Raw genomic sequence first — 18,558 nt, forward strand, 5'->3', positions numbered from 1 at the left:
CCGAATTGAGCACACGCGTCAAAGGCCCAACACGCAAGCAGGCGGGAAACACTGCTTTTTTTCAGATGAAAGAAAATCTGAGAGCGTTTTATTGTTCCTCTAAATTGATCGCCGCACATAAGCCTTCCTTTATGGAAACAATTCATAGCCTTTTTTGAAGTTCCTTTTGGTCAGAGTCATAGTTGAATTGCACACTTACTTTTAATTACTGGCTCTCCTGCTTCAATTACTGCTAGCCTTATTGTGTAAACCAGTTAAACGGGTCACACGCTCGTCAGCCAGGAGGCTGTGGGAAGAACTTGATCACTTCTTTGATCTGTTCACTAAACTAATCAAGAAATGCACTTGACAGAAGGCAAAGTTCTTTTAGTTCATCAGCCAGTCTAACTTCATTTCTGCTGATTAGCTAGATTCAATCAAACTATTAAACCATTTATTAGAATAGTAACGTGAGTTAAGGTCTCAGACAGGACATTAACTGCCACCTTGTCTCAAAATAACTGTAATCAAGTTAACTCAGTACTACTCTGGGTCTAACCCTAAAAAGTCATAGCCTGAAGATTTCTGAGTGAGATAGAACAGTGAAAATTGCTTTAAACATTAGTGAGGGGGGTAATCTAGCAAAAATCTATCACGAAACCTCAAGATATTTTCTCGATACACAATATGAATCACAACATTATGTTTTTCTGAGGTTTGACAAGGTGGAACAGACAAAAAGCACCAGGAGTGCCACATTTAAAAATACTATCATGAACTATAAATACAATGATTTTTATTCAACATTTTGCAAATTGCATTAAATTCAATTAACAGGACTAATTATGCTCTCTTTATGCTGAAACACCTGTTTTCCATGTTCTATAAAGCTGCACTATGTAAGATTCAGGAGAAAAGAAAAACTTGCTAAACTGTTGTCTGTGCACTTCTGTGAGTCACCTTGTAAAGCCAGAAATAATTGAAAAGTCAGAGGCGTGGAGAGTTTTTAAGATCACATCACATCTCTCTACATATTAACATCACATGCACAGGCTCAAAAATGAGGGCGACATGATGTTTGGGTCGCACTTGCGTCCTTCAGCAGGTTTTGACTGAGTTCTCCAAACACTCTTTCAACATGTTAGCAATCACCAGACTCATCTGCTCGGGAAGGGGACCAAGCTACAACTAATGTTACAAAATGCTCTTCCGAACGTTGTGTGGAATTACACATTTCCACCAGAAGGATCCCCAAAACCCCCAAAATGTAGTGTAGCTTTGAGTATTAAGGATATCCACATTTTCTTAAGAAAAGCACATGGCAACATTTCTCACAATAATGATAAATATCGTCATGTTTCCCACCCCTAAATATTAAAATGTTTAGAGGAATCAGCCAATCAGTAAACACTGTCTTATAATTTTTAAAAAGTAGTCTGAGGAGGGGGTATCTCTGGCCTTATGTTCTATTTAAGATCATGCACTGAGTACAGAGGCAACAAGAAAAATTGTTTTCATAATATTTTGTGAAAACAACCAAGCTGTTTATGCTTTACAGATGAAGGAACAGATCTATTGAGCCATTTTGTCCTTCAGTCACTGTGAACTGGTGTCACAAATGTACAGGTTATACACTCATAAAAGTGTTTATGTATGACTGTGTCTTTTTTTTCAGTCTTTAAGCTAACGCAGACACATTATTCATCATCCAAGCAACCAACACAAAGAAACCATAAACATCTTCTAATATATTAGCAATTTTATTAGTTCATTCATCAGGACTTTTCTCAAGCTACTGGGAGTGTAATTAAAACATCAGTGCAATTCACAGCTCAGCGAGATATACACTTTGGGTCAGTTTTCTGAACACAGCTCAAGATCGAAAGTAGATTCTCCACTGGAAAAACCTGTTAGCCTAGCATCTGTCTAGTCTGTGTTCTGAAAATCAGCCCTCTGAGTGGAAAGCCAAGTGAATTAAATCAACACATACAGACTGGAGAGCAGATATCAGACATTCTAGGTGTCCTTGTCAGGAAGCTGGGAGCAGATATGTACACAGGTTGTGGTTTCACTTGTAATGCATTTCATAGAAGAAGGTAAAGAATGTGTTTGGGCATAGACCAGAGGAAGACTAACACAAATAAGGCACCACAAGTTTCTCAGCAAGACCAACCAGGGCTGAAGTAGTGATTTCAAAATGAGAGGCGTTTAAATTGTGCTCTGTCAGCACATGCTCATCTAAACTGCTGTCCTTTTGTGGCAAAAACAAAAGATGCAGCGTTTAAAATCTAAAATCATTAACGCTTTAGTCAAGCACAACCCTTCAAACATCTTTTTTTTTAACCTTCTGGCTTATATGGCTCAAAATGTCGTTCAAATTTAGTGTAAAGTAGCAGTAGAACAAATACTCCTGTTCCATCCAAGCTACATGTTGTTTTATAACATATTTTGATTGCCTTTCAGACTGAGTAGTCACAGTTGAGAGGTAGAATCACACCAGAAGTAAAAAGTATAGGCTCATCTGAAACTAGTGAGCATTTACTGCATGCAATTTCACATTTCAGATCACAGTTCTGTGGAATTTTAGTTTGTCAATTTGCAATAATACTGTCTGGTGATGTTCCACATATTCGCAGAGAATGCAGATCCCAACAGAGAAGATAATGGAGACTGGAACCAGTGGCTTAGTGCTGAAGTGCTAAACTAAAGTACTGTTTCGCAGTTTATAATTGGGGCTAACATGTTACATGCTCACAGAACATCAGGCAAACATAAACAGAGCAAGCCTATACCTGAGCAATTATATCAAAGAGAGAAAAAGAGGGAAAGAACGAAAGAGGTACAAAGAGAAATATAGATTGAGAGACAGAGGGAGAGAATGAAAGAGAAAAAGAAGCCTTAACAAATACAGCTCAATCCTCAAGAACCCCCATAACACCTGGCTACCCACAACAGCCAAAAGAGCCAAACCAGCAAAGTCTCAGTCATGAATCTAGACTCCTCAGCTATAATGAAGAATAAGAAGCCACTGCTCGCCATCAGCCAAAAACTCACAATTTCATATCAGATCTCCTTCCCATGTTTCTACTTATATCAAAATCATAATACATCAAATAAGATTTTACAAGTATGAGAAAATGTTTGACCATAACATGGTCAGATATACAGCATTCCATAATAAGATCAAGAGGACTTGATAAAGCATCCACAATCACAATCCTCTCCCAAATACCCCTCACATATCATCATTTTCCCTCTCTATGCACAACTCCCATTAAGGCAACATCAACAAAAGACCTCTGTGCACGCTGGGACCTCTTGTGGATCAGAATAATTCACTGTGAGGTTATACAAAAAAGGATCAATCAAGGGATGCAAAATATGAACGTCAGATTCTTCTCAGTGTAAAACCAGCAGTCCACAGCAACTCTCCGCAGTGTTATACCCATATCAGCGTTATAGGAAATCGTATAGGAGGAGAGTCTTTGTGTGGGTGTCTTCATATGTGAGAAAGGGAGCACCGACCCAGGGACAGTGTTGGGGCAGTACAGCTGCCTGGGACCAGGCTACAGCAGGTGAAGGGGTCAGGGGTTGGCTTGAGAGGCTGCAGGAGAGGAACTCCGACCCGAGACCATTTTCCACAGCGGTTTATGATACATCCAGCCTTCACCCTGAGGAAAAAAAAAAAACAGGGAAAAGAACATGCTTAGAATAAAAAAGTACACATTTTGTTTAAGTAAATAATTTACAAGTACACAAACAATCCATCTGAAAGACAAAATAAGCTTTAGCAGACCACACAAACACCTAAGGGAAGCACACAGTCACCACAGGAGACCTAAAATGAATTGAGCAAAATAACACAGATCAAATTGTATGTAATTTAGCTATTTTTATGCATTTGAGCTATTATTAAAGGGTACAGGCATTCAGTCTTCATGATTCACATGATCCAAAGCACTACACCACACACCAAACAACACAATAATTCTTTTTTGGTTTAAAAAGTCACAGCAAGAGTAGCGAACAGATTTCGCTGCATGTTGATGAGGCTGCTTACTTTTCTTTCAAAGTATTTGGTCCTCCAGGGCGTCTCGGTCTCAGTGCGGTGTCTCTCCTCTTTCCTCTGCCTCTCCTCCAGGAAGCGCTTGTGCTCCGTGGCCTTCTCCATGTCTCTCTGCTGCAGGGACTCTGTCACATGCTGCCACAGCCGCCTGCAGGAAGAACAGCTCAGTGATAGAGGCTGAGGCTAAGGCTTGGGTCACAGCATATCTACTATGGGATGGGATGTAATGATACGAGAGTAACGTACACTGACTTTGATTTTTTCCTCAAAATTTGCCCCAATTTAGTCACGTCCAAATCCCACCTATGAGCTAAGTCTCTCCCTAACACATGAGAACGCTAAGCTGGGAGGGTGAAAGCTAGCACATGCTTCCTCTGAGACAAGTGAAGTGCTGCTGCATCTTCTAGAACTGCTGCTAATGCAGCATCATTGGACAGCTCAATGCGCTTAGCAGAGAATGATAAATGCCAATTCTGTTATTGTGAACTATTGCCAGTAGTTCACAATAAAATTATTGACCTTACTGACTCTCTCTGGATGGAGGAAAGAGAGCGCCAACCTTCCATCCAGAGAGAGTAAGGTCAATAATTTTATTGTGAACTACCGGCAATGGATGGCCATAGCATGGCTGGGGACCAAACTCACAATCCCCTCGACAAAAGAGCCAACACTTGATCAGTTCCATCACTCAGGAGTCTTGTGATATCAAACAATTTCTAAGGTATTTTCTGTTTACCTGATCTGCATTTTCAGTTTCATTATGCCTATGCTCATGTAGAGTGGCAGATCTAAGTGATGAACCAATTATCTATGAATGTGATTGGAAATATACTATAATATTTAATACTCAAATGGAAAAGTAGCCAATTGGACAAATCTCATCATCAATAAAATAGAATGATGCTGTAGGAAATCCTCACCTGGACTCATAAGGTCCTTGCCGGTCATTGGGCCGCACTCGTTTCCTGGTAACAGGGAGCTTGGTGACATCTATGACTCGTGTCTCGCCATTGCTGTAGCTAAACTCGAGCACACCATTCCACTCCCCCTGCACACGACACACCACCGAGTTGGTGGGGTTGTGCTTCACTTCGGCGTTCACTCTGCATTACAAAAACACAGGCTCCGGTCACAACCTAGACTCTCAGCTTTCACAACAGAGACATGTGTCACTCAAAAATACCAGAGTGTGTGACATGGAAAGAGAGACCAACATAAGAGAGCATTTGGGTTTATGGGTGTATGATAGCACCTTCTTGTTAGTGAAGTGAGCTACTTTAAGGTACACCCATTGCAGACACAGGTGTTAAGTTCTGCACACACAGCTTACATGATCTCCACAGAAAAGCATGGCCAATAGAATAGTATGCTCTGGAGCAGCTGCATACGAGTCTAAGGTCAGCATGCCCAATACCAAGTGTTGGACAGAATGATATAAACCATTTTAGCACTGGACTGCAGAGCAGTGTAACTGTGCTCTGTGGAGTGATGGAGCCCTATGTAATAGTTTTGGGATGAGTTGGAATGGAGTTTATAAACCAGAACTAAAATCATCCAACATCAGTATCTGACCTAACTAATGCTCTTTTGGCTCAATCCAATCCTCACAGCAATGTTCCAACATCTAGTGTAAAGCCTTCCCAGAAGATTAGAGCTTAGAGTTACTGCATCAAAGAGGGACAAACCCCTTATTAATACCTTTGATTTCAGAAGAACTTTCAGATGAGCAGGTGTCTACAAATGTTTTTGACAAAGCGTGATGGTAAAAATGTGCTGTATTTGCTGTAATTTTGTTTAAACAGTGAACACTATCTGATACTAATGAGGTATCGATGAGTCCTCTGAAAATTAAAATACACTTCACATTTGAAACTATTACAACACAAGATTTTCGGCACACTCAGATGTACTGAGCAACATCCAGTTAAAAGTGATGAGTAACATTTATGGGCAATGAAGTACAATGAACTTCTTGTAAATCAGGCAGCCACTGTGACTCATATCATACTGTTATATTCTGTCATAGGTTCCAACAAACAGCACAGAGCTTTTTGGACAGAGCTTTTATGCACATCCAGTTTTATCACATCTTCATTCAGACAGTACACTGTGAAGCAGCAAAGTCATTTAACATGTAAGCTGATCTTGTGTCACTGACCTGTGTAGTTTGCCCCCATAGAAAGGCTTTGTCTGGAATGTGATGGCTGCACTGTAGCCTGTCTTGGTGCAGTTGACGTTGACCTTTCCACCTAACTCCACCCAAGGTACGGTCAAAATGGATCGGGCATAAGCCGACGGCAAAGTGAACGCATACTCCTCCCCATGCTCCAGCAAGTGCAGATTACCTGAAGGAAAAAAAAAACACAATTACAAAGAATGTGTGAAAAACTGCTGAGAAACCTTCTATTAACCACAAAAGAACAGGCACTCCATAGTATCACCACAAAAAAGAGAGAACTAAAGTGTTGTCATTATTGGAATATGAAGAGCTGTTAAAAGTAAATACTACACAATACGGTACTGACAAGGTGAATTCAGTGAATACAGTATAGAAATGGTGGTAAATACAGTACTATGTAAAAGTCAAGAGACTATTCTTTATTTATTTAATTTCCAGTCAAAATGGAGGAGAAACATCAAACTCCAGTTTTCCTTTAGATCTGAAAAAATCTACAGATGTTTCTGTCCATCCTTCCACTATGAGAAGAAAACAACACTATGAGTCTGAAAGGATATGTAGCTGTCAAGAATAAGTTACCGAGAATAAATTCTGCAAATCAAACAAAGAAACTCCTAATGTTTTCAGAACAGTGAACTGACCACCCCAGAGTCCAGACCTCAAAATCACTAGATGTGTTTAGGATGACTTGATCATGAAAAGCAGAATGTGCAACCAAATTCTGAGACTGAACTGTGGAGTTTTTTTTCAGAGGAAAAATATCCCTGCAGATTTCTGTGAAAAAGTAAAAGCGAATCTCACAAAAAGACAGAAGCTGTAATACAGGCAAAATGTGAACACACTATATACTGAAACATTTGTTGAGGATTCTGTGTATTTTTGTTGTTAAATGTATGTCTTCTGTTTATTTTACTGAAAAATGAATAGCTTCAACCTAATGGACATTCAGACTGGATATTACGGTTTCTGACATGTGGTCTCTGACGTTTGCAGAGTACTGTGTTTCTTCATTAAAAAGGAATGAAACTAAACAATATGTTTCTATAAATAATAGTAAATATACTGTGCATTAAGTAACAAACAGTGGACATGTGCATTAAAAACAATGACTTTTTGATTTGAAATGGGCAAGATAAAAGCACTAAGACCTAAACATAAACAGTAGAAGGAGCATTCCCAGGCAAAAGGCCTTACCCTCTCCGATCATGGAAACACCAATGGACATGCCCATGAACTTGCTCTTGGTCCACACGTGTGTGTTTACGCACATCTGCCTTTCCTGGCATTCAGCATAGAACCCTGATACGGGTGGATGGTGGGACACCTGCTCAGCCACAAAGCGCAGGTGGTAGCAGTCTGATGGATTGGAGCCCTCTTTCTGAATGCCTCCTTGAGATGTTGCCGTTTTTGGCACTCTCCAGGAGCAGTGGAAAGTCTCACCAATGATGGGGTTGTAGGGTTTCTTGGCGATGGCACCCTTGCGGCCCTCATGAAAGGAAGTGAGGTAATATTCCACAAATCGGACCATCCGCTCCATAGGACTGGTCCCGTCTGTGATGGCCACAAAAAGGTCTGGGTGGGACATAAAATCTGCATACATCTCCAACAGGGAGCGCTTCTCCAAGATAAAGGTAGGAAGGACCACCTACAAGACAGAGAGCACATGAACAGTGAACAGTATGTTCTCTGCGATCTTCAGAAATCACTACATAGACTAAAACATTGAGCAAATATGTATCTAAAGCACTTACATTACTAATATTTGACAATTATAACATATCAGCACTTAACATCTAACTCAACCTCTCTTTATTATTAATTATTAGTGCAGCTGAATGCTTAAAGATCAGTGTCTACCACAGTTTGGTGATATCGCTGCTCAAACACACCTGATTCAACTCATTCGTTAACTTCCAGGTTCAGCAGGTGTGTTTGATTAGAGAAATCATCAAGCTATGCTGGACACCAGCCCTCCGGGACTCCTGGTGTGTAGGATGGGTCAGGTTGCTCACCCTGGTAAGGTCCATGCCCAGTTTGAGTTGAGAGAGGAGGTGCAGGATGACACTACGCTCTTCTTCCACAGCTCCCAAGTCCTCTTCCTCAGCTGGACAGGAGTCTTCCTGCTCCTCTTCTGCATCAATGTCCTCCTGCTCCTAGGTTTATTTTTACAATTTTCAAATTGAACAGATTGAGATAATTTCTTATTCTGATTTACTATGCTATTATTATTCTTTTACAATTTTCTAAATTATTTTCATAACTTTCAAGCTAAAAACTTTTCTTTATGTCCTACATGTTTTCTTTTTTATCCTGTTTTTTATTCCACTGACTCATTCATAGATCAATTCCTTCCAGCCCTTTATAATTTACAAGTTAAAAGGCTATCCTCAGTGTACCCATTTGTGTTTCCCCAGTCCTTTTTAATCCTCCTTTTCAACCTCTTTATCATTCCACAGAACCCCAGTGTTGGTGACTTTTCAAGGTAGAGTCAATGAACTTTCAACTTGGATGACAATTCAACTTGGTAGAAACATTTAATACTCAACCAAATCACAACTGCATTTCCTACAGACAGCACTCATCCAGGAAACACTGCTATCGGTTTTATCACTAGTATTGATACTCTTTGATTTTCTCAGCAAATTTGGTAAAAAGATTCAACTCTGGACCAAAGACCCATTACTGCATTTTACAAAACCTATACAGCATATAGGTTTGTTTTCTTTTCTCTTTGCATGTCTTTGAAACAGCATCTTACAAATAACAGTTAGAATCTTCTGACTGTATTTCATACTGATAGGATGTGACTAACATTGATGAAGCTCCTCTTACCCCTCTTCTATTGCATGAACATTTTCACACTAATTTAATTTTCTTGAAGGGAGACCATCAAATTTTTAGCATTTATATTTTTATAATGAGCTTTGGCAAGTAACTTTAAAGTTCATTCACAACCTTTACAATCTAGTTCTCATCTCATTACCATAACCTATTCTGTTCAGTTCTAAATTCTAAACAGTTCTAAACAGACCAATCAGTGTTTTTACATCTGTTCTATTCAGCTCTTTCTCAGCGACTGAGATTCTAGTCTAAACTGTAGACTGCTTTTAACAAATGTGAGGCATTCTGCTAAATATGGCTAAAACAGTGAGCAACTACTTTATTGACAATGTTTCCTGTAACAGAGAAACAACAGTGGGATGCGTGCCAAATACAGCTCTTGCGAACACCCCAGTCTCAACTCCAAAGATCCAGTCGTTCAGTGTGATAAAAGTACCGATATCCATCACATGCTCGAAAACGTTATATAACAAGACATAAATAATGAATAAGACATCTCGATATCTCGATAACCTACCATTACATTGCCTACCACTAGTGAATATAGGTCTCTTTTAAATAAGTGAGAGACAATTCCTCCAAGACATGAACAGACAGATTTTGCTAATTAAAAGATGGATATGGACATGGACAACATGTGGTTTAAGTGTTTAGAGGCCAAGTTTCTTCAATCGAGCAGGATTGCTTTTATGTTCAAGACAATCTTAGCTCAATTTTGACAACAGTTAGACAACTGTACATTAATTTTGTGTGTGTACAACACATGTGTCAGGCTCCAGCCCTCGTGGGCCAAAACACTGCCTCATTAAACACACCTGATTGAGCTCATCAGCCAATTAGCAAGGCCTTCATGAACTTAATTCAGAGCGTTAGATGAGGGTAAACGCTAATCTCTGCATAACTTTGGCCTAGAAGGTCCCCAGTTTGACATGCCTGGTGTACAAGAAGGTTTGAGCTGCTGCAGTTGTTGAGTAGACTGCAAATGAGACAATGACAACATTTCAGCCTGCTATTACCTTTCAGCCCAACAGACAGAAACCAGTTAGAGGAAGAGGCTGGAGCTGTTCCTGCTTCCAATAACAGGCTAATCTACAAACTGCTTAACCGCAACCTCCTTCACATAAATTTCATCTTCCTGATAAGTTCTAACAGGATTTTTTCCAAGACAAACACATTCATGTAACAACAGTACATACAGAGTCTGGCACAGGTAGAGAATGGATAAAACCCTTGACTGTAATTCAAAATTTACCTGTATAACATATAATCATGTTTAAATAATATAGCCTTGGGGTGATAACTGATATTGTTGAATATCTCAGTAATTTAAATAAGTGCCAATATTGTGAAAGTTATTATTCTTTCATTCTCTTTCACAGCCATTGTTTCATTATTTTGCCTTTATTAAACCATTCCCTTTGAAAATCATTCTATCGTTTAAAAATACGTTAATTACTATATAGGAACATAAATTAACTGCACACATACATACTTTGAACGGCACTTGTAAAGATTGTAATAGGCAGGAATGCTGGCGAACATACAAATGAAACTAAGAAACTCAGGTACATGAGATCTGTTCTCCCCGGTAGAGAGTACAATGAACAAGCTTGTCCAGAAAAAGTCCAGTAATGAGGCAGTTTGGCAATATTTTGGTAATCAACAAAATGAATGTGTGAAACCACTAAATTTTACCAGTGTTACATGCAGCCTGTACAAAATAGTTTAGTTTGTTAGTTATCATTATACATTATTAAGCAATATTAGAAACTAGCCCAGGTAGTAACATTACCATCAGGGAAAACGTAAGCTATAGAGTAAGTTTCCGTAATGCTCACATGTGGTACTTTGTCACTGAATTTTCATCACGATAATATTGTTTATCTAATTCTGAAGACAGATAACCATTTGCCTGAATGTATATTATATAGTCTAAGCTTAGAGCAATTTACAGTATATAGTCCAAGCTGAGAGCAGTATACACTGTGTAGAAAGACGTGATGTAAAGGCTCTCTTACCCCGGCGATGTCACAGGAGTCCATTTCAATGGGCTCTAGAACTGTCCCCTGCGTTTTGATGCTGTCTTTGGTGATGCTGGCCAAAGCACCACCATTCTTCAGGATGTCGGGCAGTTTGGGCTCCAGCCACTCGATGGTTGGCCCTGCGGGGCAAATGGAGCCTTGTTCAGAACTACTCATGTCACCGGACTCTACACAGAATGGCCACAGGTCACAGGCTCTGTCACAAGTAGAATTCCAGGTGTCCAATCGCCTCACAATTGTCCTCAAGTTCAGATTCGCAACCCGAACCCAAAGACAAGCATCTGCACAACAGCGCTGTCCAAAGCTGAACTACTGCTTTGGTGGGGAGATTACTCTTACTGTTTCAGCTTAATGGCAACCAGTTAAAGCTTATGAGGGAATCCTGACCTCTTAATCTAACTGGGTCTGCACTGCAACTAAAATACTGATACACCCCACTGACTGGTGGCTGGTTCGTATGTTCCTTTCCTTGCAGAGAGCTATAAAATATGTATGCTTTGTAACTCGATCAAATTCAAAGTATGAAGCTGTGCACAATTGGAAGACCACCATTGTTCATCTGTCTACAAAAAGCCTGCAGCTAGCCACATATTGACCAGGCACTAGCTGTAAGGAATTCAAAACAAATAATCTGCCCACTTGCACTAGGTTGAGGAAAACGGTCTACTCAGACAGAAGATCTGTTTATGCATTAGTAACAGGGTTTCTTGACAGCAGCACAGGGGCACAATTTGAGGAAGCCGACGGGTGGCTCGCATGGGTGACGCCCTCAAAGCTCTGGTTACCTGGACTGGCCTATCAGAGGGAGATACAATTCCTCATCCATTATGAAACTATATTCCACTCCCTGGCCAGGGCCCCAGGTCATAAATTCTACAGACAAGAACATGACCTTGGATTAACTGATTTGCTACCACAGACACCCGAGATCTGTATAGTGAAAATGAAAAGTAGTGACGTTTATTTGTTATGTCACTTAAAAACACAGAACCTACGAGCTGCGCAGGGAGACTTTCTGGTGTTACGTAAGATACTGGTTGCTATGTTAAACGCCTTGATTAAACATAGGGCTTAATGAGTCACAGAGAGTAAGTGATTTAAGGTATTCTGTAACTGTCTGATCGTGAATTTTGAACAAGACGGCTTATCCTGTTCTCAAGCTTCCCTGCATTATTTAGCATTTCGTGGTATTTGCCCTTGCATGCACACAATTCTACAGTCCAGAAGGATTCATAATTACCATTAATATTATTATTATTATTATTTTAATTATTTTAAACATGGTGCATGCGTGAGCTTAGAGCTCTATAATTAGCAAGGGAGCCATCCCAAAAAACCTGTGGATTTGTACTTTTAGACACAAAATAAATTATTAGTAATGCTTATATCCAAGTTATATATTCTAGCTGACCTATTTTTGCCACATGCAGATGAATATGATTAAATGGACACATGAAACTGATTCTTGATCAGCACTTTGAGAAATAACAGGTTCAGGTGCTCCTCACCTCCGAGAGGAACTTTTTGCCGCGCCACTTGCTGAAGCTGCAGGATGTGCAGGCAGTCGCTGAGGCAGGTCATGGTGGCCAGTGAAGTCGCCTTGAGCAGCAGGAGGTCCTGATCCAGCGGGGACGGACCCTGGCTGGCCGGCAGGCCCTCAATGCACTGAACCAGGTCTCTGTGCTGGCCCTGCGCCTGGCTCATCATCTGCACAACAAAGGACAACATGAAAGTTATCCTCTCTGTCTGCTGAAGCCTTTTCATGTGTGATAAATCACTAACAACCCTACATTTAATGTGGCCCTTGGTGGAATAAGTGAAGCATCAGAGTCTCCCACCATTAAGGATTGAAACACTGTATTAGTGGGGGTCTCTGAGCTAGCTGAGCATTTTCCTTTGATGTTAGGTGGGGGTGGAGGGAAGGGGAGATGAAACATGATATTATTGGTTAGTATTTTCTCCCTGTCCAGAGGTGCATTGTTACATAGCCAATAATGTTTTAGAGACAGCTAAAATATTTGACAGACAGAAAAACAAGAATTTTGTCTTTTAATTGGTATGGTACAATGAATTGTGCTTAATGAGACATGATAATTAGGTAACAAGGTCAAAATGTCCATTTTAATTTCAAGGTGACTTGTCAACACTGACAGAACTCTAATCTATTATTAAAAGGAGAATAAGACAGGTGAAACAGCAACCTAAGGTTTAACTGTGCTGTGGAAAGAGAGCAAGTTTGAATGCCAAACCATTCTAGGAGTTCAATGACTACACGATACTATAACTGGTCCTGTCTCACTGGATGTAGTGATGTGCAGTACTATATTTTTGTCATATTGCCCACCCCTACTAACCATGACATTTCATTTCTGATTCTATGGTCTCTGACACTAATGCAGCACAAATTCCATAAATATGGTCTCACCTCACGGGCCTCCACCAAGTGGTCAGGAAGCAGGGAGCGCTTGCTGGAGTAAGGTGAGGAGCCACGGTGGAACTGGGATAGGCCTAGCAGGGAGCCGGTATTATAGCTGATTCTGCGCTGGGATCCAGGAGAACTGGCACTGCCCTGAGACGTTGTGGACAGACTGCGAGTCTTTAGCGGTGGGTTTGTCTTCAGGATAAAAGTGAAGCATTTAAAGCTGGCCATCAATTAGACACGCACAGGCCAAAGAGCAACTGTATCTTGTACAGTCTAGTACCGCTACAACACTGGATCCTCATCAAGCTTATTATTAACAACAGGCTGTTATTAACACCTGTAAAGAAGTTGACATGTAGTAACAAGTACCAAGGCATTCAGAGAGTACACACTAGGCTTTCTCACCTTGCCCATGGCTTCTGTGTGATGCTGTGTGCATATCTGCAGTCTGCTCACCCAGTGTTGTCTCTCTTTAGCATCAGCAGCTGAGACAGTCATACACAAAAAGCTTGTTACACACAAAGTCCACACAGACCATAAGAAATGACCTTCAAAGAGTGTACCATGACTACAATTTATATGAAAACTAGTGATAGTTTCTATAAAAAAAGTACCTTCACTTAAAAATAAGCATAATATGGAGAGGAAGTATGGAATAGTCCTAACTTCTCTGTGCAGTGTTGCAATTGATGAAAACTTGCTGATTAAGCATTAACACAGCTGTCAAATGTGTTACAAAGGTTAGAAATGAAAAAGACAGAAACAACATAAAGAGAGAAGCACCTCTGAGTTTGTACTGCTCCCCACTAATGGCATTGACGGTGAAGGTGTGTGAGTCCTCATCGCTGGGGGAGATGACCGCGCCTGCTAAAGGAAGAGTGCCCCTGGGCTTCTGCAGCCGAGACTGCTCATTTACAAAATACTCCAGCAGCCCTGCCTCATTGTTGAGTACAAAGAATCTAAAGACAGACCAAAAAAATCCAGTCAGTTGACCAACTCAATAAACACTATATAACCAAATATTTGTAGACACTTGTTCATCCAACATTTCTAAGGAAATCAAGTGTATTAATGGGGAGTTAATCTTCTCTTGCTACAGTAACAGTCACTATTCTTCTGGGAAGGCTTTACACTAGATTTTGTGAAGATGATCGCACTCAACCACAAGAGCATCAGTGAGGTTAAGTACTGGTGTTCTATGATTAATTTTGAATCAAAATATACCACTACACCTCTTCTCAGAGGTACTGGATGGATCTCCATCACTCCAAAGAACACAGTATTACTACTCCACAGCCCATTGCTGGGGAGCTTTACAGCCTTCTAGCTGAGGATTGGAAATTGTGCATGGTGACAGTGTGCTCATGTGTGGCTGCTCCAGAGCATCTCATTCACTTGAGTGCTTTTCTATGAGGATTATACAAGATGTGTGCAACTGACATCTTAAAGTGGCCAAACACTCTAACTAGAAAAGGCTTCCAAGCACTTCTGGACACATTCAGTGCACAAAAGGTCACTGTCTCACATCAGTATAACTTGAAAGCGCAACAGAAAAATACCACTTATCTTTTTGGTGAAGGTTCTGAGCCAGTACTCACCGATACTGCCATCCAGTTACCAGATTTGTGTACTTCATCAAATATCCATCCACATTCTCCATGTGATCACTTCAAACAGTAAATAAGAGGGAGTACATTATCCATTTGTCAGTACTTGTAGGCTACCTGCTTACATATGTCCCTCCCTGCTATTTAACTATTATACAAAAGCAACAAAACTTACAGACTGTCCTCATAATAATGACATCCCTTTTGTAAAATAATATTAGCCAGGTCAATCCTGACTTTAATTACATCAAAACAGAAACCTGTATGACTTGATTTTTTTTTAGGAACCAACAAAGGGGTCATGAAGTCCTCTGTTCGTGACCTACCGAATACTTACACAGAGAACAACTACTCTCCTACCTTATATACCCTTAAAAAGGGGAAATAAGCGATTCCTAAAACACATATGCACTGAGAACACGATTCAATTAAGGTTAATGTTATTTGACTGAACTGCCTTGGCTCAAAGGAGTGGGCGGCTAACGGCTAACTTTAACTAGCCGGGCCAGCATCAGACTTAGTAACTAGACATTTTAAAAAGCATAAAAGTTACCTGTACTGCCAACTTTTGGAGCTTGTTCTGAAGGAGCCTTGCGTCGAGCTCTGGGTGTGAACATCCAGTTTGTTCTCACTTTCAGAGACTCGTATTCCCGCTGTTTCCACCTGCATTGTCGTTAGTTAGCTTTAGCCGCTGTGGCCTCACCAGAGCCGAGCCGAGATTAGGTAGGTGTTTACGGGGCTAGTGAGCTCGGCCAATGTTAATAATGTCGGCGACAGACTGAATTATTTACTTTTATCAACGTCTCCCCCATTATACAGCTCTAAATATCCGAGCACGACAAGTACAGTTATGAAAAAAAATGTTTATGCACCTTTTCAGCTTTCTGCCTCCATGCCAGGGCTCACAGTATCCATCTGGATCATGTGACTCTCTGTGGTTTGTGGGCTTCTTTCTAGTAAGCTAAAGGGTATAAACGCTTTTTCAAACTCATAATTTAAAAAATGGACAGTTTGTAATTTATATGTACACTATATCTAAAATGTAAATCTACTCACTATGCTCAGAGTCATATTTTTACTCAAAAAAGCTGTAATAAATACAGAACTCAAGAGTCGGGCCTTTAATATATTTTTTCAACATAAAAGTCTCTCCTGAAAATGTTGGCTGTTGTCATGGTAGCAAGCAGCGCCTTCATTTTCGCCCATTTTTCTATTTTTAAAATTGTATTCAACACAAAACGCAAACGTTTATTTAAACTAACAAAAAAAACGAAAAAAAAAACACACACACTAAAATGTACTTATTTGTTCCACAATGAGGTTTATGTTTAATTGTTGCCATCAAAATACATGTTCAACGTACAAGGGTGTGAAACCAATACACAAAGATAATCCTACACAAATTACATGAAAGGTGCAGTTAGACATAAAATGGAGAAGGGAGGAACTGAATGACAAAACGGAATATGGTTTTCTGAGGGAGAATCCTTAAGAGTTATGCATAGAGTTGTCTTTGGTCTGTCATACATCCAGTTTCTTTCCCTTCATGACCCATTTATCCCAGAAATCTGCTCTCAATTTGGCATGTTCATTATTCATTTGTTAGTTTTGTTCCCGTCCTGACTACTGTAAAATGAAATGAACTGTAGTTAGTGCATGTGATTGGAAAATATGATTTGTAAATTACAAAGTTGAGACACATTATTCCATAGATAAAAATATTATCAGTGTTAAATTCTAAATGAGAGGATCATTTAGTACAAACCTATGCTTAATCTGTGTCTGAGACCACATTTAATTTAATAAACAAAGGGGGCAGATATGTCAATGCAGAATGTGTTCTACCCTGAGATATATATATATATATATGTCACAAAAAAAAACACATACAGTATTAGAATGATAAAACAAGAACAGATGTGTACTATCATCTTTCACATAAACCACGGGTGAAATACCTACAAAGTTTGCTGTGAGGTTTCAGTGTGTTTAGATAATCTCAATAATGTCACTGCTAAAGGAAAACATTTCCAGTCCATTCGCACATCACATAAAGGAAAGTGAGAAAACCAAACAGTATAATAATGGCAACATGATGCAAAAAAACAGTAGAATTAAGAGGGAAAAATGGCTATTAGTTATCACAATAAATACATTTACCATTAATGTAAACAATAAAGATGGAAGTCAAACACCTAAAAAATGTACTAAGCTACTGTAACATCTGCAGTATTTAACATCATGTTCACAACAGTCTTGAAACTTTGGAAGCCCATTCCCAACAGGTAGCGGAGGGGGAAAAGTCCCCTCCCCACACATTTCTGGCAGGTACATAATACTTAATAACTTAACTTTCCCTAAATTCTGACTTATCAAAATAATGACTTATTTTCTTATAATTCTGACCTACTATGTTATCTTCTTGAAAGTTTAACTTTCTAAATAGAATAACTCATTATTTGGAAATAGTACGTCAATAATTATGAGAAAATAAGTCATTATTTCGAGATACTAAGTCAAAATTGACAGAAGCAGAGAAGGAGAGGAATAATTTAAAAAAAAAGTTGATTTTTTTTTTCTCCTCTACCTGGTGGGAATGACCTTTCATCATAAACCTTTGACTGAAATGGAAATTCTTTCAGTCCAACAGAGAGATGACATGCACATAAACAGCTATGTAGACACCATCCTTCAGCAGTATAAATAAATTATGGGAAGGTAGGCATTCTGGTGCATTAGAAACTCCTGTCCCTGACTTCAGTAGGAATGGACCTCTGGGACTATAAGGCTCATTCAGTCTATATTTAAGTGCAGAAATTGCACATTAAAACACTGTACTGCACTGACGTAAAAAGCAGGTATAAACCCTCAGAGTATAACTGCATTACTTCTTTTGTTCATTAAAAAAGCTAGTGTTGTTGCACTACAATTTGAGAGTCACTGTCAAGTACTGAAAATAACACATGTATCCAAGTCAACCTTCAATTAGTCAGAAAGGGCTCAGCCAACATAAGCTACCAGTGATAGGGGTAACAATTACAGTTTGCATGTACAATGTCCTGTGTAGAACTAAATGCCCTTAACATTAAGCATTAACACTGGTCAACAGATACAAGCTGCCATGTTTGATAAAAGTTTCCAGTGTTCTGCTGTTTGTGTAACCCAAAGTTTAACCAACGTCCTATGCCAAGAATGAAAATACTTAAGTGAAAAATAAAAAAAATAAATAAATAAACACAACACAAACACATTAAAGAAATGAACTGAACTGAGATGGAGGATTTAGCATGTTAAAGCTGTAGATAAACTGGGAAAAGTAGACTGAAACCTCTGGACCCAAAACATCATATTAAGTGTACAAAGCCAGTTTAGATCCAAATGCTAACTCCTCCATTTTCTGCAGTCTCTACTAGCTGAGATAT

General features: G+C 39.5%; 1 protein-coding gene across 3 annotated transcripts; it reads right to left on the reverse strand.

The window, feature by feature from the left end:
• Positions 1–1,723: 1,723 nt before the first annotated feature.
• osbpl11 (oxysterol binding protein-like 11) lies at positions 1,724–16,088 on the reverse strand. 3 transcript variants are annotated; one of them, XM_036569072.1, is made up of 13 exons: positions 15,690–16,088; positions 15,128–15,196; positions 14,313–14,488; positions 13,935–14,014; positions 13,533–13,676; positions 12,616–12,814; positions 11,084–11,226; positions 8,237–8,377; positions 7,419–7,869; positions 6,204–6,390; positions 4,966–5,148; positions 4,040–4,193; positions 1,724–3,650 (listed from the first exon to the last, which is right to left on the reverse strand). In XM_036569072.1, exons 1-13 carry the CDS (start codon positions 15,803–15,805, stop codon positions 3,564–3,566), a joined length of 2,130 nt encoding a protein of 709 aa, XP_036424965.1. In that variant the 5' UTR covers positions 15,806–16,088; the 3' UTR covers positions 1,724–3,563. The 3 variants fall into 3 exon arrangements, with proteins under 3 accessions (XP_036424965.1, XP_036424956.1, XP_036424947.1); XM_036569063.1 differs by having other exon boundaries at positions 8,237–8,371; positions 13,533–13,721; XM_036569054.1 differs by having other exon boundaries at positions 13,533–13,721.
• Positions 16,089–18,558: the final 2,470 nt, after the last annotated feature.

The sequence above is a fragment of the Colossoma macropomum genome, unplaced genomic scaffold, assembly GCF_904425465.1.
Source record: "Colossoma macropomum unplaced genomic scaffold, Colossoma_macropomum, whole genome shotgun sequence".
Classification (NCBI taxonomy): domain Eukaryota; kingdom Metazoa; phylum Chordata; class Actinopteri; order Characiformes; family Serrasalmidae; genus Colossoma; species Colossoma macropomum.